This window comes from Balaenoptera physalus (genome assembly GCF_965194825.1).
Source record: "Balaenoptera physalus genome assembly, chromosome: 15".
NCBI classification, from domain to species: Eukaryota; Metazoa; Chordata; class Mammalia; order Artiodactyla; family Balaenopteridae; genus Balaenoptera; species Balaenoptera physalus.
Genome location: NC_138894.1, coordinates 97,247,120 through 97,266,940, shown reverse-complemented (window position 1 = coordinate 97,266,940; position 19,821 = coordinate 97,247,120). Strand labels below are relative to the sequence as shown.

Genomic DNA, 19,821 nt, shown 5'->3' with positions numbered 1-19,821 from the left:
TTGATCTCAACTTTGGTTTTGCCTGCTCCATCCTGAAGGGAAAAAGAACCCTCTCCTGCTAAGGCGGGGGGCCTGGCTGGGGCCTGAGCAGGGTCCGTACAAATCAGTTTGGTCGCACATGGAGGAGCGGCCAGAGGAAGGACCAGAGGCTGGAGGAGAGGCAGCTTCAGGTGGGGCTGAGACACCAAACCCTGTCATGTGTCAGGGAATGAGACAGATCGAGGTTCAAATCCAGACTTCAAATCCAGACATCCAGAAAGGCTTTCTCATTCTGGAAAGTGAAAGGGATTCTTCCCTTATTCTGCAGGAATAGAAGAACTTTAAAAATGTGACCATGAGCTAATCTTTCCTGCTTTGCATCAGATAAGCCTAAAGTATTTAGGAACATTTTCGAATCAACACTTGATTGGGTTCCGGGAAATATTTTTGGCAATACAGCAAATGATAAGATGTAATTCACAAAGCAAGTGAACTGCAGAGACTTCCAGCTCTTCTAACACTCAAGATGGGAACGAGGAAGCTGGAGGTCTGGTTGCTTCTAGTGTAATCAACCAATCCGGTCACAGCAACGCTGAACCAGATGGAAAGCAAGGAGAGTCAAAAAGCAAACTTTCAGGGAGGTGCTTTGGGGGTCAGTACTGGCAGATACAGCTCCAAGGGAGCAGTAACACCTGTGAATATTAATGTGAAATAAAATTCATATTTTATGGCAAGACAAGAAAAATTTAAACATAAAAAATTTTCTCTACCTTTTGGCCTCCTCTCTCCCCCGACTGTGCGTTGTGTATCTGCATCAGGCATCGACCAGACCTCCCCATCGGGAGCAATACCTGCCCCACCATAAAGAGAAACCTTCTCCCAGCATCAACTAGAGAATTCCTTGAAGAGAGCATTTTTTCTTGATTTTATGAGGGGTCACATGACCCTCCACGATGATGATGTTAAATCTGATTATGTCGATTACACCTCAAGAAAACTGGGGGAAAAAGAATCCTATAAAGAAGGAAATGAACAAGGCTCGTAATCTGATCCCATGGAGAGAATCTGTCTGATGGTTTTTGTGAATAAACTTCTAGATCTAAGGCTGTGTAAATGCAAAAGAAAAAAGACAATGAATAATGTTTGTTTCTCTTGATGTATATTTTAAATTGCTTAAGGCCCAAGGCTCTCCTGCTTTGCTCTGCGTTGCTGAGGAGTCCACACCGACTGGAGCTCAGGCTGTGGAGGGAGAGCTCTACTCACGGGAGCCCTGAGTGCACCCAGGTCTCCTGCAGCAGAAATGGCCCCAGATTAACGGTTCAGGGACTAGGACTTCGGGGGGCTGAGCTGCTCTGGCCGTCAGTAAGGGCTTCTCCTGTTCCTGGAGAGGCTATCTCCCGAGGAGGAGGGACCTCACTTTCCTTCCTGGTGATGGGGCTTCCGGGAGGAGACCGAGGACAGAACTGGACAGACCCCCCCCTTCCCCAGGCTTGGGGGCTGGCTGGACCACGAGAATTGTGGGTCTCTCAATCACTAACACAGGTCAACTTGACCCGACCTTGCTGCCACTCAGCTGCTCCTTAACGTATTTGTAATTTTGTTTCCTGTACTGTTCACTTGCTTTATCACAAGCATCTTATTAATGAGTCTTTATAACCAGCATTTCTAGGAAAACCATAGTGTTCCGTAAGGTGCATTTGTCACCAGCTTCTCAAACCTTCCTCTGTAATAGGCCTTTGGGGTTGTTTCCACTTATTTCAATGCATTTACAATTGTTTTGGTGATTTTAGGGGGACTTCTGGACTTACTGGGTCAAAAATTTTAATTTCATAAGATCTTCGATATTATCGTTAAACTGCTTTCCAAGATGTTTATACCAATTCTCAGGCAAGGGCAAAACGGCTTTCGACAATCAAGTTGAAGGATTTCAGCCACTGCCGGCAGCTCCTTTACGCACCACCATCTGCTTTAACTGCATTTGATCCTGCAGGCGGGGCTTTTCACAGAGGTGCACCCCGAGCTATGGAGAGACAGAGGTGGCAGTGTCCTAAAAGCATCCCTCCACCCTCCCCCTCCGTCAGCCCTGACGCAGCTGACCGAGCTGTTAGGTATAAAATATCAGCAACACTCGCTGGGAAGAGGGGCTCAGATGGCCTTGAATCGGCGGAAGACGCCACTGGGACTCTGTTTTGGATTTAACAAAGAGTATGGCGGGTCTCTTCCTCAATTTTTATATTTTGGGGGACTGTGTCTAGTACAGGTGAGTGTTTTTGGAATTTTAGAGGGTTACTTTTACTAACGAGGGTGATGGGCAGCTGGGTAACTCATTGCTGTTAAATCATATTTGGAGGGCAATTTAAGGGTTGTGGGTGATCCTTGCTGACAGTGTGGAAGGAACAATGGTGATGATACTCCCAGGGGACCAATCACAGGGCGAGTGGCCCCAGGAACCCCAGATGGGAGGTGCTGAGAAAGACACAGCGTCTTCCTTGGAACTGAACCATCAGACCAAAGCAGCTGACCACCTGGACACCTCTCAAACCTCTGTGTCCTGCAGACCCGGGAAGACAGGGGAGTGGAGGGACCAGGGGTGGGAACGTGGTAACCGGAAGCAGCCTGTGAGCCCTCGTGACACCAGATCTGGAAAAATCCGTAAAGGACGGTCTTGGCTCAAGTGGGAACTTCGGGACGCGGATGCGTGTTACGTAATGATGATGTCATATCTAGAGGGATAACTGCGGGAGCGAGGATGGCCCCGCTCTGGGGAGACGCCTGCGTGTGACGTGACCTTGGGGGAGAGAGTGGGGTGACGGCAGATGTGGCAGAGTGGCTTCCAGATGGGTTCCGTGCAGGTACCTCCTGAACTGCCCGCATCTGCTCTCAGGGGCCTCGGAGTAGAGAACTCAACCTCCAAAAACGTTACAATAAAAGCATCCGGCGTTGGGGAGAAACGTTCCCGGGGGTCCCGCTGGGGGCCCCAGACACCAAGCACTTCCAGACTCCAGTGAAGATGCACACCCGGTTAGAGACCCATCGTGCTACAAATGTGGTAACACCTTTTTTATTTAGAGTAAGATGTGTTAACATCCAGCATGACAAAATTTGTACAAAGTTCACAATTTAAAAATGAATATCACTGCAACTTGTGATTCCACACATTTATAGCAAAATTAAAGTGTCAACAAACCCATGCCGTGTAGTACAAAAATAAATCAAACTTCAGTTCCACAGAGAGCACGATAAATATTTATACAAAATTCTGTCTTAATAAATGATTACTTAAATTAACTTAGAAATGAATATGAACAATAAGTTATAATAAATAAACTCTGATGACTCACAATAATTCCATATGAAAGGTCAGCATTCTAATATGTGACACTTTTGTGATCCTTATATAATAGTCACAGATAACTTTTGATTTGATATTATGTACCAACGTTAGATGAGCAGCAGATTTGTGCTTAAAACCCCTTTCCATTGTACATAGGTGAGAACAATTAGAATCCCAAACTGATACTACCTATTACTCTACCAAAAGCATCACTATATTGGCCAAGAAGCTGCAGACACGACGGGGCGGGGAGATGCATGTGCCGATATGAACAACGGGGGCCCCCCCGCAAGGAGGCCGGGGCCCTGGATGGGACATATGGCCGCAGGTGACGCACAGCACCTGGCTTCAGTTCTCAAAAAGGCAATTCTGAGCAGGGCAGCTACAACTAATCACACAACAGAAAAAGGGCTGCAGAGCCCAAGTCATGACGTAATCTTTTCCCAGCTAATTATTAAAGTCCTCCTGGAAAACTGTAAGCTTTTGTACAGTGAGCAGTCTAAAGTGCCGCTGGGATGTGCATGTATTTATACATATATATATATATACCGAGGTTGAGTATTGTATCAGAGTATTTGCTGTGAGGTCCCTGTAATCTCCCTTAGCATCATGGGGTCAGCCGGGAGGCCTCTTCAGATTCCTCCAGGGTCAGTGTCACGAGGCTACTGACACGGGAATTGCACACCTCCGTACGGATATATAGGACAAGGTAAGTGCAAATAGTCGACTGGCACGTGTGGGGGCAATGACCCTGTAAGTCCTGTTCTGCTAAAAATATTTTTTTTTTTTATTTTTACAAAACCCATCTTTTTTTTTTTTTCATAACAAAATTTTAAGTACTTTTGTACTTCCTGCATAACATCAAGACATGGAAGGAAGAATGCTATTACAAGTAAATCAAGTCAACGGCAATCGGAAAACACGACACACGTCGTCCCAGGGACGAGCGAGCAGGGGAGAGCGCAGCCGTGGAAAGTGGTCTTATGCGTCACGTAGTGCAGTCGTCGGGTAAAACAATCAGTCTCCGGGGTGCAAATGAGTCTAAGATGATCTAGTGTAAAGCAAAAAAGTGCTGAAGCATATTTAGTTACTCTCAACATCTGATTGCATTCATTCTTAGAGAAGGTCATGACAGGTCAAACAAGGCTACGCAAACGTTCTATGGTCAACTGGTCTCCAGCGGACGGGACGGGACAGTGGAGCACACTTGCCCTGACTCTGAATAGGACCCGGGCTTATTCAAAGTCAGCGTGGGGCGAGGGCACTTCTCGGAGCTGCTGGCCCACGCAGGCCAGCAGACAGATCAGCCCAGCCGCTCGAGGACTCGCAAATCACGTGCCTTCATCCCCCATACGGGAAATCATAACAGCAACAACAACAGTAAGAATAATTCTTTTTAAGGTGGAAGGGGAAATAAATAGTCTTAAGTGATCTTTGAGCGTAAATGAAAACACACAGATTCTGTTAGACAGTTCAGAGGGGCACGGAACTCTTGGGGAGGTAAGAGAAGTTGGTTCCAAAGGGCACTGAGGATGGAAGAGGAAGTCTTCGGGTCATCCGCCTCTAATAGGCCCCTGTCTTAACTGAAGGTCCCATAGTCACACCATGTAATTAATGCTCAGGAGTTAGTTTAAAAAGTGCTGTTTAAGCTGCTTTGAATCTTCTGCCAAGTTTCCATGGCTTGATGCTGTCTTACAATAAATTACTTATCTCATTTCTTACAGTTAATCCATATGCCATTTCCTTGGAATGCAAAAAACCTCATTTATTGCCCCACCATACACCATCCTCCTAAAACAAACAAACAAAAAAATCACATAATATTTCCAAGCATTGTTCAAAAATAAAGCATTTGTTTTTTGCAACCAATTCTTGCTATGAAACAATATGCACACGAAATGTTTTTCTTAAATTCCGTAAAATCCTCCAACATGAGGCAAAATGATAACATCTAAAAAGTGGCTGCAGGACCACCAAATGATCATTCAAAGCTGTTTTTGTTTTTTGTCCATTTCGGTTCAAAATACTAAAACATTTAATCACTAAAGCATTAAAAAGAATTTACACTCTATTTATTTTGATCGGCTTACCTCTTCAGAAATATATATACCCTCAAATGTGCATACATTAGCAGCTATAAACATTACATGGCATATCACACTATGTCAGCTTATATGAAAACGTACAAAAATGTGAATGTATTCCAAAACTATTCTGCAGGTACTATCTTTAAAGCAAGACATAAAATCATTATGAAGTCTTGTAAGCATAACACTGTTTCAAACAGAAATAAATATATAACACTTTCTGGTAAATTACAGCAGCAAAAAACAAGAGGCATCCTTTTTTTAAGCAAGATTCCATCACTACAGCAGCTGTTCAGACCTGAATTCCTCTCACAGCCTGCTTTATATTTTCCAGTAGAGCTTTATTTTCTGGGCTCTGATAACGATCTTGATTTGTATACATGTCCGTCAAAGTAGTCACGTATGCATCAAAATTTTGTTCATTGATTGGATCCTACGAGATATTAAATAGTAGTTCATATGCAACTTTTAGTTTCTTAATAGGATATTCACATCAGCATAAAATAGTATCATAGCATAACGCCACTGTCCTTATCATAGTTAAAAGGCCTTTTCAGAGCGACTTAATCTTAGGGGATTTACCGGTTCAGCCCCACCAGAGTCTCTAGCAATTAACGCTATGGTTTGGGGGAGGTAACCGCAAACATCCGAAGTTCGAAGAACGGTGCCAATAGGAAAGGAAAAGACATCTACTCTAGGATGTGCACTGCGCAAGGCCTCCGGCGGCCCGCGCTGCGCGGGCAGTCACTTACCATGTGCGGGAGCTGGATGTTGGCAAGGCTGTGGATCAGGGACTGGCTCAGGCTGGCGAGCTCGTGGAGGAGGGACTCGTTCTGTTGCTCGATCACCTTGTTCTCCTCCTCGATGGTCTTCAGGCTGCTCTCCATGGTGGTGATCTGAAACGCACAGATGCGGGGACATGTAACACGAGCCGGCCCGGGGGGCACGCGCCCGCTCCCACAGGGAGAGGCCTCAGCTCCTGATGCAGGGGAAGAAGCCCTCTGCTTAAATCAAGAGGCTTCCACGTGCAGGATAGGTCACTTTCAGGGTCGTTGTCTTGCGTGCTTCGAGTCGTCACACTTGAGCACGCGGCAACTGGGCTCTAAGGGCTTGTCTTTCTGAAAAGGGGTTCACGCGTTAGGGAGGGCTAGGCTCCTGGGCTGTGTCGACTTTCACTCCATTTTTTAAAAAGTTCTGCTCGCCATTGTGCATAGAGGATCACATGACAACTGTGTCCTTGTCCCACCCTGGCCTTTCCGCTGGCGTGATGGGATTATTTATTTGGATTAGTATTTTATGCAGTGCGGTGGCTAATATGTCTTCTTTTTAGCCTGAACTTAATTCTGCACAGATAAGTCTTGAAATATTGATTTATTTGTGAGGCACGTCACTGCCCTCTCCTTAGGGTCGAGGCAGGTGTCTCTACCGGCATGTATGGCGTCTCTGCATCCCTCCATCGGATAAAGGTCTGTATGACGTCTCTGCATCCCTCCATCGGATAAAGGTCTACCGTGCCTTCCTGGGCAGCCTCTTCCTCCCTCTAATATTCCAGAGAGAATTTAACAGCTGCCATGGCGCCTTCTGGCCTCCACCTGCCACCGGACAACCAGCACTTACTACCCGGCCAGGCAGGAGAGCTGCGCCCATCTGCATGGGCTGCAGGGACACCGTCGTGGAAGCGAACAGGCAGCTTGGATGCTGTAGTAAAGGCTGGTTACACGGGGACGGGTGCTTCTGGCAGCCACAGAGTGTGTGCCAGGCTCTGTGGGTCCCCTGCACCTGTGCAGCTTGGCAGCCGCAGGCCAGTATCATAGGGGATGCGTAGAAACAAGACACAATTGCCAGACGTGCACCGAGCTCACAGCCTTCGCACCTTCACACTGCAACCACTGAGTGCCCCGAATCACCTGAATCTCTGCTTCGTAAACTCTAAACTCTGATGTCTCGCGTGGGGTTTCCCTGCTCATAGCCGGGGGAGGGCTGGGCGCGCAGCTGGTTCTGTGCACCGGGCCTTGACTCCCGGTCCTCCGCCTCGGGGATGGGGAGCTTTCTCCCCTCCCTGCCACTGGCAGCATGTCCTCCAACTAAGTGTTTGAGGGACATCTCGTTTCCTGCAGTGCAGGGAGGAGGGCGCTAGGATGGCATGTGCGTGTTTATACGACATCTAGACCTGGCTCAGGATAAAGATAAGATTTATAAGAGACAAACATAGAGCTCAGCAATCACTGATTTGATGATATGAAAAAAAAATTGTAATTCTTCATACTGTTCTGAGCATTTTGCTTTGTTTTTTTATTTTTTTGGCCATGCCGTGTGCCTTGTGGGATCTTAGTTCCCCAACCAGGGATCGAACCCCTGCCCCTTGCAGTGGAAGTGCAGAGTCCTAACTACTGGACCACCAGGGAAGTCCCCAGTTCTGAGCATTTTCGATGGAGAGACCGTGAACTCTGTCCAGGCTCTGGACCTGGGACCCTGCGAGGACCCTGGTCTCCCTCAATTTCTGCAGTTGTAAGATGAGAGAGGTGTGGGTCAGACTGACCATTCAGTGCATTTGAAGCAGCAGAACCAGAATCTATTTTTACACTGAAGGCTCACTGGAGCCCTCAGGTAACACAGGTAAGAGTGGGGCTCTGAACAGCTGGGGCTTGGGCTCCGGGGCTATCAGGCGCGGTGACTGTCGCTCCCTAACTATCCCAGCGGCCGTGCTACGGGGCTTCTGGGGGCCATGCACGTGCCCTGTGTGGCCGGGGTGTGCGGCCTGGAGAGCTCTGTCTTCACCTCCAGTCACTGGACAAAACGCAGCAACACGGTCTTCTCCCTCCCGGTGTCGCTGACCCGGCTGGAGGCGAGGGGTACCAGAAAGCCCAGCAGCAGGGCCTCCACCCTCCCCGCTGTGGTTTTGGATTAAAGGTAAGGAAAACCCTTGCCTGTCTCAGGCACGCCTTTGGCTGCAGCCCAGCCAGAGGTGAGGCTGTGGTCAGCAGCTGGGCTGGGGTCCAAACAAGTGGACAGAAGGCCAGGCAGAGAACCTCAGCCTCACATTCGCCCGAGGGCATGAAAGGGTAGCCCTGGAGCCCCTGTGGTGACCCTGGTGGGGGCATAGCTGGAGGGGCCCCCTCCCTGGAGAGGCTGTGCCCGCGGGATGGGGACCAGCAGGGACCTGTCCCTGCCCCCTCAGCCCATGGGCAAGAATCCCAGTCAGGCTGTGGTGCCCCGAGGGGATCGCTGGAGAGGGGCAGGTCCAGGCCACAGAGGGCGTGAGTTCGGTCGGGACTGGAATCCCTGGCCTCGCCTGTGAGTGGCTGCAGCGCTTCCCCGTTCCCAGAGCCTCCTGAGCCGGGGCGGGGAAGGCCTGTGGAGAGCCAAACGGGGTGCGCTGGGCCCACGGCTCTGCGGCCCTGGCTGAGCCGCTGCAGATCTCAGGTGCAGCGGGAGCTGTGGGCACTTAACCATGTGGACAGCTGTGGGCACCTGGGCTATAGGACCAAAGCCCCTGGGATGGGGCATCTAGTAGGTGCTCAATAAAGGCTCCACCCCTCCCCTCCCAGCAGGCTCGTGAGGCCACGGATAGCAGCGGCCCCCGGGAACCCGAGGAACAAGCTCCCTGTTTCCCGAGTGATGACCTTAGGGCCTTTGCCTCCTGGGGGGAAAGAGCTCACCCGCTGCAGGAACAGCGCTCCTCGGGACCGGCTACTCATAGCCACGTGTCGTTAAAAATACCAACACAAGAGGGAAAACTAGTCGGCTGGCGGCCCCTCTGTCACAGCAAGTTTTGCCACTGAAATGATCTCGGCAGAAGACCGAGAAAAAAGGTGAATAAGTAAAGGGAAAACTGGGCAAAGAAAAAGGCAATGACACCACCGCTCGTCTCTCCGGCATCAGCGCAGGTGACGGCTGGATTGAGGGCCTCAGAAACTGTTACCTGAGTTCTGAGCTTGATCATGTCGGCTTCCATCTGGGAGTTGGATTCGTTCAGCTCCTTGATTTCTTCATCCAGCTGCTTGATCTCCTCATCGTTCTCTATGCCTGTAAGGGCGGAGGGGAGGGCGTTAGAGACACTGCACCTGGAAACACCACAGGCAGAACCCGGAGGTGTTGTTCTTTCTAGATTTGGAACCGAGTTTGCTGGGAGAATATACTCTTGAATTAAAAAATATGGTCACAGTTTGTGTGTCTTCTATCCCCACTGCCATCCTCCTTACATTAAGGCACCTAAAAACAGAAAAAATCAACCGGGGGGACACAGGCCCCCCCAAACTGAAAGGCTCCATCTCCCTGGGACGATTAACCAGAGCCTCAGGGTGTGACCCCCGGACTCCAGCCGAAACCATCTTTGTCCTGGACATGGATTTACCCGGTGCAGCCCATGAATTGTCTCCTCTGTTTATTCTCTGTCTCTGTCTGCATCTCTGTCTCTCTCCCTCTCTCTTTCTCTCCCATCACTCTGGGAAGGAGCCTGCTGACAGATCTGAAAATGAGGCCAACAGGGTCCCTGCCCTCCCCAAGCCTAGATTTTGGGTAGGAAAACTGATAACAGACCGGTAACCAAAAACCCGACTCGGTGGGTGCTGAGGTAGCCGTCCCCTGCGGGAGGATGAGGGGGCAGTGACAGACTTCAGGCGGGTGGTCACAGAGGCTCTCTGAATATTGACAGCTAGCTATTAAACACGTCCCCCCACCTGAATGGCCAGGGTGTGAAGCTTGGCTGGGCCACGTCCCGGGGGAGAGGGGCTGTGCAGCCGCCGGCCGGGGCCCTGGCTGGGCTGCAGGGGCGATCGTTAGGGTTTACAAGGGGCGTTTCCGAGGCCGGCTCGCTTGGCTGGCTGCTGGCAACCTGGCCTCGACAGTGTCAGAAAGACCCTGATCCTTCTGGTGTTTGACATGGGTATCCCACGGTTGAGCGTCCTTAGGGGAAGAGCAGAAACCCGGCAAATGCAGGTACGGGACGACCACACCCGCCACTCGCACAGCACCTGGGGGAGCCTGGGGGCCGCTGTCCAGCTCTGTAGAGAGAGGGGTCCAGTCTGCCTGGGACGGAAGGCCCCAGAAACCTGGAATGCTGCAGACCCTCCATGGAGAGTTCCACCCCTCCCAGGCGTCGAGAAGACAAAGCAAAGAGAGACTGGGGGTCTGAGTCTTAGCTGCTGTTTTTAGTGAAATGGAAAAAAAAAAAAAAAAGATTCGCAGGAGTAAAGCATCTTCCTGCAAAGAATCACATTTCTTCCACGGCATTATGTTTCCTCATAAAAGCAGTCAGGAGGAATGTGTCATCATGTTCAATTTAATTTCCCCTTTAATAATCCTTCCTTCTGAGTCGTTTCTCCCCATGGATCTGTCTTAGGTGTGAAGCGAGGCTCACGGACGAGCTGGTCTTGAGCACCTGCCCAAGTCTTCCCTCTTCCCCCTGCTGTGCTCCCATCATCACCCAGGGGACCGGGGGGGACCTTAACCAGAGTGATGGCTCTCTCGTCCATGACCCCTGATCAGCCTCTTAGGTCCTCAAGGTGCTTCTCTGCCAGCATCTTACAGGGTCCAGAACATCAACAGCAAAGTCTTCCTTTTTATCAAATGCACCCGGAAAGCAGGTCAAGTATATAATAAAAAATACTGCCAGGAATGAAACGAGGTTCACCCTTTCTCAGGTGTAGGCTGCTATTCCCCCACTTTTTATATGTGACCAGGTCTTCATGGCAATCTCTCAAAATTAGGGGTTAGGATTGACTGAGTTAGGGTATATAAAAAACCTGGCACACGGGAGGTCTCCATCAAGGCTGTGGCCAACGTAATTATTCTTCCGTCGTTGAAGTTCAGGTACAGCTCAAGATAAGAATGCATAAAAATAAACAAGAGAAGTGGATAAGAATCCTGATTTGTAAACCAACTAAATCATGAGTCAGTTTATCATTTAACGAGGATTCGCTACACATTCCTTTAAACTGCTAGTCTTCCAACCGCACGGAAGCGTTTGTGTAAACTGAATCCTTGGGCTGTGAGGGTCGTCAGATTTTCCAAGTGAATTTCTGTTAAGATTTCTGGACAAGCTCTTCATGTCATATTTCTTCAGCTTTTTAGGTTTGAACAATTTAAAACTTTCTCTTTTTCCAGGTGTGTTTTGCAGTTTCTGTTGAAGACCAGCCATGTGAAGAGAGGGTCATCACATTTTTCTAAGAAGCACAGAAGATCTTCCTCTGTTCTCGGACCCTGAGGTCCGGCTGCCTTTTAAGATTTCCCGATCTTTGTTTGGATTCAGGCTCTTTTTGAAGCCACTGTTACAGGTTCTAACGTTCTGCCGTGCGGGCGCTTGCTGAGAGAGGGGGCACATCTCCCCAAGGCCCCTTAGGCAATGGCTCTGAGCCTCTCTGTAGTGTAAGAATACATTGTGCAAAGGAAACGCATTGGTTAATATAGGAGCAGTCTTCTCTCACACATTAAATAAAACCTCTAATTTTTACTTGCATATGACACTGAAAGTGTCAAAGAGCAGACATGACTGCGTGTCACAAAGGTAACTCCTGCCAGAGTCTGTATATGAGGCTGGGGTAGCTCTTCCTGGGGAACTACCTCTTGTGCACCCCTAGAGCTATTTGATCAAGAGATTTGATTTTGGATAATCGTGATAGGAAGGGTGAAAAATGTGCTACGCAACTGCTTGTTTCCAACACCGAGATTTCATGTTTCCCTTGAGAAGTGAGTGGAATTGTAAGCAAATCAATCCGTTTCAGGGTTGGCGGTTTGAAGGTCACTACACTATTATAAAACCCAGAGAACGGTGGGAAAGAATAGCACGCCTCAAATTTCCAATTAAATCACCTTAATTCGCTTGTCAGGAGCACTCCATCAGCGGTACCTAATATACAGTGAAGCATATAAAATACACCATCATGTCAGCATCTTTGTCTTGAGGCTAAATTCCAGCAAACGGAAACTTAGAAGAATTTTGATAAAATTATGAGACAAGAATGTGGTCTTTCTGGAATATAGGTGAAATCTTGGGAGCCCATTTCACTGGTTCGAATTTTCATGGAAGAGTTTCCAACAATTATTATGTTCTGTTTAACTTTTGTGGAAAACCAACGTCTAAGCAGGGGGCAGAGATCACGTTACCGGGAGATTTCCTGAAGTCTGGCGGTGTTGCTTTTCTTTTCTTTTCTTTTTTTTTTTTTAACATCTTTACTGGATTATAATTGCTTTACAATGTTGTGTTAGTTTCTGCTGTACAACAAAGTGAATCAGCTATATGTATATCTATATCCCCTCCCTCTTGAGCCTCCCTCCCACCCTCCCCATCCCACCTCTCTAGGTCGTCACAAAGCACCGAGCTGGCAGCATTTCTGAACTGCCTTGATGAGAGGTTTTAGAAGTCTGGGGTTTAGAGCTGGGTTTTGAAACATGACAGACCTGGAATCTGAATCCATATCTTGCTACTTAAGAGTCCTGTGATGAGTACTTTCCTTAATTCCTAGAAACCTCAAATCCCTCCATTTAAAAAGGTCCCTATCTGTCACAGTGGCTGTAAGAAATAAGCCAACTATAGAAGATACCTGACCTATAGCGAGACTCGCCAAACAGGAGCCAAAGAAAAATGTTAAATGCTGTGTTGTCTGAGCAGCCCGACAGTCCCGGGGTGTCTGCAGGCTCACCTCTGCTCTGGCCGGAAAGTAGCACAAATTGCTTTTGTCCTGCTGACCCAGTCCATGCCAGTTGACAAACAGTTAAAAGAAAAGAAAAAATACTGCATGTGGTCTAGTGCAGTGGGCTTCGATACTTGTTGAATTAAAGAATTTAAAAAAGACAGACCTCTCCCTCACAAGTCCTAAAATCGCCATCTGATGGTTTTTACTGTGACTTTTGTTGCCAAAAATGTATATATTTCTAGAAAATTGTATGTTGCAGAGTGCTTTCAGTATATTTTCATCAAAGCCTTGGACTGAGTGTTTAATTTATGGAAAAAATCTACTGTGTAAACTAAGTGGCAAATCAGGCTTCATTATCAAAACAATCTGCAGATCAGATCAACCTTCCAACAGAGGTCACCACAAATCCAATAAAAGCACTAGCCAGGGCCCCCATGACGACCTTTCCATCTCTAAATTTTATTCTAGGAGATGGACGGGTGGATGGATGTATGGATGGGTGGGTGGATGGGTGGATGGGTGGATGGATGGATGGGTGGATGGGTAGATGGGTGGATGGATGGATGGATGGGTGGATGGATGGATGGACGGATGGGTGGATGGATGGATGTATGGGTGGGTAGATGGATGGGTGGGTGGATGGATGGATGGGTGGATGGATGGATGGATGGGTGGATGGATGGATGGATGGGTGGATGTATGTATGTATGGGTGGATGGATTCATGGGTGAGTGGGTGGATGGATGGGTGGATGGATGGGTGGATGGATGGATGTATGGGTGGGTGGATGGATGGATGGATGGATGGATGGATGGATGGATGGACTGATGGATGCATGGATGGACGGACGGGTGGATGGATGGACGGACGGATGGGTGGATGGATGGATGGATGGATGGATGGATGGGTGGATGGATGGATGGATGGGTGGATGGATGGATGGATGTATGGGTGGGTGGATGGATGGATGGATGGATGGCTGGACGGATGGATGCATGGATGGATGGATGGATGGATGGATGGGTGGATGGATGAAGATGTGAGTTTTTGCCTGGATGAACTAAGGAGCACAGGCTGCAGCACCATTTCCTCCTGAAGCTCTTGGCCCTGTCCTCCTGCCCTCTGCCCTCCTGCCCTCTGCCCTCCTGCCCTCTTGGGAGCGCCCTCAGGAGCCCAGCATTCGTGAGTGGCTCCTCGTTAAGTTCCTGCACGTGTGTGAGTCCAGGACTCGGGAGCAGCCTTTCTTCCGTGACGCTGGGGAAGCTGGGAAAGAGCTGGCAGATGACAGATGGATTCTCAGACTGTCGGATTCTAGTGAGTCAGGTGGAATTCGAGGGTCTGGAATGAAAGCTATCCATGTGGACGTGCCCCCAGGTCACCCTTGAGAGCCCCAGGGTACAAGTGCCTGGCTGCGAAGCCCACTTCTGGAGAGGAGAGAGAGCCAGGTAGGCTCAGAGACTTGGCCCCTCTGCGCCACTGGGGTACGGCGGGGCCCTGGCTGCGGGTGTGCCCGCCCAGGTCGCCTGGCACTGCTTTCACCTCTTCACCGCTTTGAGTTTCCTTTTCCTTCTAGGTAAAGGGGAGCATCAGTACCCACGCCTGGGGCTGCTGGGAATATAAATGAATAAGTGCATGCGATCCCCGGACAGAGCTGCAGGCGGGGGAGGGGGCCTTCCCTCAGCTCACCATCCCAAACAGTAGAAGAGAAGAGCAGAAAAACGTTATTTCTTTTCCTTCTCTCCTGAAGGCTTGGCCAAAACCAAAAACAAAAAAAACAAAGCCCCGAAGCCGCCTGCAGCCCAACTCCGGGCAGAGATGCTCACAGGCCTGGAGTGACCGTGTGCAGAGGGTCCTGGAGGAGACCCCTGATGACTTTGCAGAGCCCGGCTGCTTGGAGAGCCGAGCGCTGACCAACGATGCGGGATCACTCAGGGGAGACACAGGGTAGTGAGAGTCTTGGGGGGGAGAGACGGGCACAGACTCTCTCTAAACTTCCGAAAGAAAAAGAAAGAACCTTGGATTTTAGAGCCGGAAGGAAACCTCAGAGACTTTTGGATGCACTCCTTCCTCTTCAGATACACACTCGGGAGAAAAAGCCGGATCCCAGGACAGGATCGGCCCGGCCCGAGTCAGCCCTAGGGCTTCAGGTGGTCCCCTGGCCGCCGTGCTCAGTCACTGTTAAGAGGACACATTGCACATGGAGGGTGAGTGAGGTAAGGTCTGCACTCGGGATGTTCAAGAGATGAGAGGGTGAGAGATGGTCTCTCCCTCACACAGAGTGAGGGCCACGCCTTTGACCGTGAAGGTCGGGCACAGCTGCAGGGGGCAGTGACTGCTGAACTCCCGTCCGCCAAAGAGCAGAAATGAATTTCCCACAGTCCTGCCCTTTGGTCAGACACACGCAGGGATGAGGTCATTTGTCCACGGGATGACGTGTGCTCTGGGTTTACTAAGAAGTGCCCTGATCTTGGCAGAAAAGGTGCCCCGACAGGTGAGAAGTGAGGGGACCGCCAGCCCTGGGCTCCAGCATAGACTGGGCTTGGGAAGACCTGGGTTTGACCCTCTTCTGCTGCTTCATCTCCAGCTGACCTGGGCTTCCCAGGGTCCTTGTCTGTGGACAAGCAAGTGACAGAACCTACAGCAGGAAGAAACATTCCGAAGCCTAAAATCAGGAAGCTGAGCTCAGATGCAGAGAGGTGGGTGGATGGCGACCCCGTGGGCGACCCCACTGACCAGGGTGGAGCCGGGAGCCGGGTGCCCAGCCTGGATGAAGGCTGGGGCTGGTTGCTCTCCCGGAGGGCATGAGTCCTTTCTGGTTAACAGCTGTGACTGGCGGTTACAGAAGGATTCTGAATGTTGGATGCCCCCATGAGAGACGCCAGCCCGGGGGACTCCCCGCTCTCCCCGGCTGTCCCGCCCGGCGGGAAGCCTCCTCCTCCGGGTTTGCAGACCTGCCCTCTCCACTTCTCTCCCTGCTGTGTCTGCACTGCCCTCCGTCTATCGGGAGTCATAAGCTGGCGCAGACTCACATCAGTTTGCCGAAGGATTTTTGCTTTAGCCCCGGGGATGTTTTGCAGGTGAAATGTCGCGCTAAATATTTTGGAAAGAGCTCAGTGGATACCGTTTTCTTTCTGGCAACGCGCCCTGCCCCTTGATGGCTGAGTGAGAAGTGACATTGGTGACCCTGGCGTCTCGGGATGGGCTCCTCACGCTGGCGGGTGCGTCTGAGAACTTCCGTCTAACTGGTGCCCGCCCCCCATCTCCAGCCCCTGAGCTGCCTTGAGCAGAGGTGGGGCTCTCAGGATTTGAACCTCCAGGTGGAAGCGTCGTGGCCCTGACTGTCTTCCTGGTAAACGATGGGAGGCAAGGTGAGGCACGTTTCCTGCTGAACCCCTCGTGCTGTCCTCAGGACTGAGAATGAGTGTCCGGTGAGCCATGGAGGCCTCAGGGCAGCGGCCGGGCCCCAGGCGTCGCCAGGCTAGGATCGCATCAGGGCTGGGTCCTCGTCTGCGTGGATCCTGGGTGCGGGGCAGCCCGGGAAGCGGAGGAGGCGGGGTCGGCTCCATCCGCCACCCAGTCCTGGGGCCCGAGCTACCTGCGGTGGGTCCAGGCCTCCAGCCCGGGGGTGACCCGTGTTTCTCGGCACTTGGTTCCTTTGGGGAGCGCGGAGTTCGAGAGGCGCCTTGCCTGGCTTCAGCGCTTTCACCGTACGCCCCTCTCTGCCCGAGCCCCGTCCCTCACAATGTCCCTCGAGGGGCTGGGAGGGGAGGCTCTCACAGGCCACTCTGCTGAGTGACTACAATTGCACTCGTCTCCATAAGCGTGAGTTCTGTCCTCCTGAGTCACTGCAAACACTGCACTAGGGACCGCTGGACCCCAGCTCCCAGGGACACACGCGGTCACGCCCCCGCGAGCCTCTGGTGGCAATACGGGCATCAGCGCATCAGCGTGTGTGTTTCTGTGAAAGACACGTCCTCATTTAACGTGCGTACTGATTCATTAACACCGGAGTCTCGGCCAGCAGCCTGTCTGACGCGGGTTTCCTCCCTAAGGTGTGTCACGGCCCCCTTACGCCCAGAACACCAGACGGCACCTCTGCCCTGCTCTGGGGGCCTTTTCAACAGTGGCGTCTCCAACGGGAAAACACAAAAAATCAACAAACGCAGCGCCCCACAGACCGTGAAGAGGACCCTCATTTACGGCTGAGCCACGAGGAGAAGGCAGAGAGGATGGGCCTCGCGGGAAAGTGGCCGGAGCGTCAGGCTCTCCTCCCCTCCCCGTGGCCCTGAAAGCACCGCGAGCGCTGGTCTGGGGCCACTAACTGACTGTAGCAAGCAGGCGAGCTCGCGGACACGACCCAGGGCCCTGAGGTCGGGCTGGGACGGGGTCCGAGGCCCGCGCCCCCTGCGTGCGTTCCGCCCGCATCTTTGCGCACCTCCTGCGGTGGGCCAGGGAGCGTCTGGAAGGAGGGCTGGGCAGACAGACGGACGCAGCTCACGCCCCAGAGTGAGGGTGAGGGAGACAGCCGTGGGCTGCGTGTGGCCCCTGACCCAGCACCCGGCGCGGAGGGCCGTGGGGAGGCCGCCTCCCCCGGGTGGACCGGCTTTGCCCCAGCGGAAGTGACCGCTGCCCCCTCCCGAAGGGACGAGGCTGTGCCTGGGCTCCACCGGGGCCGCGAGGACGGCCGGGCTGTGGCCGTGGCCCCGACGCGGTGGCGGTGGGTGGGGGGCGCGCAGTGGGGCGGTGCGCGCTGGGCGCTGGGCGCACGTGGTTACCGTTGCTGGCCCGCTGCCGGATGGTCAGCATCTGCTCTCCCGACAGCTTCGCCTTCTTCATGGCCGACGTGGCCCGCGGGCATCCCGACAAGCTGGGGACGAGACAGGAGGTGGAGTTAGTCGCAGGTTCGGGGGACCCCCGGGCCTGCAGGGAAAACTGCCACGGGCTGCAGGTCCCCACGTCACCCGACTGGGCTGGTTGCCGGCAAAGGGCCGCCTACAGATGGGGAACCAGAGCGGAAGGTGGGCAGGGCCGGCCGTGCCCACAGGCAGGTGTCTGTGGACGGCGGACTTCGGGGCGGGCACGCAGCGCAGGGCCGCAGTGTGGCCTGGGGCGAGGTCTGACCGCTGGGGCGCGGGCGGGAGGGCGATGAGCCTTCTGAGGGCCCCTGGGACTTTGAGGGAGCGACTCTCTCGCTCTAAAAACTTCCTTATTGGGACCTCCCTGGCGGTCCAGTGGATAGGGCTCCTCGCTTCCACGGCAGGGGGCTCGGGTTCGGTCCCTGGTCGGGGAACTAAGATCCCACAGGCCGTGCTGCGCGGCCAAAAGTAAATAAAAGTACAAAAAACTTCCTTATTGTGGAAAGTCTCAAACTTACAGAAGGGTTGGATTCAAAACTTAACGTCAAACGTGCAAAAGCAGAAGGGGCAGAGCGATGAGCTCTCACCCAGCCTCGCATCCTGACTCACCAGGGCCCCCCCCGGTAGTCATCAGGGAGAAACCCCCAGACACAGCCTCAGCGTCAGTGTGCCACCTGAGCGTCTGAAACGGTGCCAACACCCTCAGCTGTCGGGGTCCACACGCCCCCATCCGCCTCCTAACCTCGTGAACGGTCGTCCGCCCGGTCCGCGTGTGCTCTGCGTCCTGAGCTGGGACCTGGTCTGAGCAGCGTCTCTGCAGGACGCCTCCCTCCCTCTGTCTTGCTTTCTGGGTCCATGTTGAGGACAGCGACCTGAGCACCTTCCAGGGGGGCCAAGCCTGGGCCTCCGCACCCCTCGCCCCGCACCTGGCTACGACCTCAAAGGGCCACACAGGAGGGCCCTGCTGCACCCTTGTCAGGGTCCCTCTGGCGCTTCACATGCAGGTGAAATGTAAACCAGTGTATATGTACAACATTTTACGTATATTCATACCACGTGTATCACTTTGTATCTCGCCCGCATTTTCAGGGCTAGATGGACCCTGTCCTTAGAGAGTGACACTTACGCGGCCACTAAGCAACATCCCTGGGACATCTGCGTTTATACAGGGAGGCCTTCTGAACGTCTCTTCAGATACATTTTCTAATACTTTTTCTGATGGGGATTTTAGCAGGTGTTTTGGGGGAGGACACCTTCGTACAACAAATGTTTGCACGAGGAAGCTCCGAGGTGCTGGTTCGAGGAGACATTTGCGTCTGGCAACTGTGCAGGACTCTCCCCGAGAGGCCGAGTGCCCGCCGTGCCCGCTACTCTTCCCAGAGCCTCACCGGGCCCTGCGCTCGCTCACGGAGCTTCTAGATTTACAGGGGAAGGACGGGGCCGTGGGACGTCACCCCAGAGGGTGACACAGCATGCTGTTAGCGCTCGCTGGGGCCATCACCCCCGAGGCCTTATGCTCAGAGGCCAGCACGTCGCCAGGTGTGCCCAGGGGCTCCGGGACGCTTGTGGATTGGAAGCTGTGCACAGCACGTGACTGCCTGCTCCGATTCTCCTGCATGAACAGAAGTGGGAGAGGGAGCTACAGGACAGAGTGAGGGCGGAAAGTAACGAGAAGGAAGTCCGGTCACGCAGAAGCCAGCGGAGGGAGGGACTCGGGTGTCTCCACGCACCCACCACCAGGCTGGCGGGGCCCAAACCCGGATGCGCAGCAGCAGAATGGCCTGGAAACAGTTTAAAACACAGACTCCTGAACCCACGTTGAGGGTCAGAACCAGATTTCCGTCTCCAGTTGCTTCTCCTAGCTTCCAGTTAACTGAACTGCCAGCCGAGAATGACAAATAACGGTGTCCTTCAGCCAGAGCTGGGAACTA

General features: G+C 52.2%; 1 protein-coding gene across 16 annotated transcripts in view; it reads right to left on the bottom strand.

Annotated features, from left to right (window-relative positions):
• Nucleotides 1-3,024: 3,024 nt before the first annotated feature.
• Nucleotides 3,025-19,821, bottom strand: part of MYT1L (myelin transcription factor 1 like) — a 417,110-nt gene continuing 400,313 nt past the window's right edge. For 8 of the 16 annotated variants that reach the window (XM_082427029.1, XM_082427020.1, XM_082427033.1 and 5 more), the window contains 5 exons: nucleotides 17,810-17,901; nucleotides 9,317-9,426; nucleotides 6,153-6,296; nucleotides 5,699-5,833; nucleotides 3,025-5,104 (listed from right to left, as the gene is read on the bottom strand). In XM_082427029.1, coding sequence (XP_082283155.1) covers nucleotides 5,075-5,104; nucleotides 5,699-5,833; nucleotides 6,153-6,296; nucleotides 9,317-9,426; nucleotides 17,810-17,901 — 511 coding nt within the window. In that variant the 3' untranslated portion in view covers nucleotides 3,025-5,074. Of the gene's footprint in view, nucleotides 5,834-6,152; nucleotides 6,297-9,316; nucleotides 9,427-17,809; nucleotides 17,902-19,821 lie in introns of all 16 variants that reach the window. The other 8 variants (XM_082427031.1, XM_082427034.1, XM_082427023.1 and 5 more) reach the window with 5 other exon arrangements.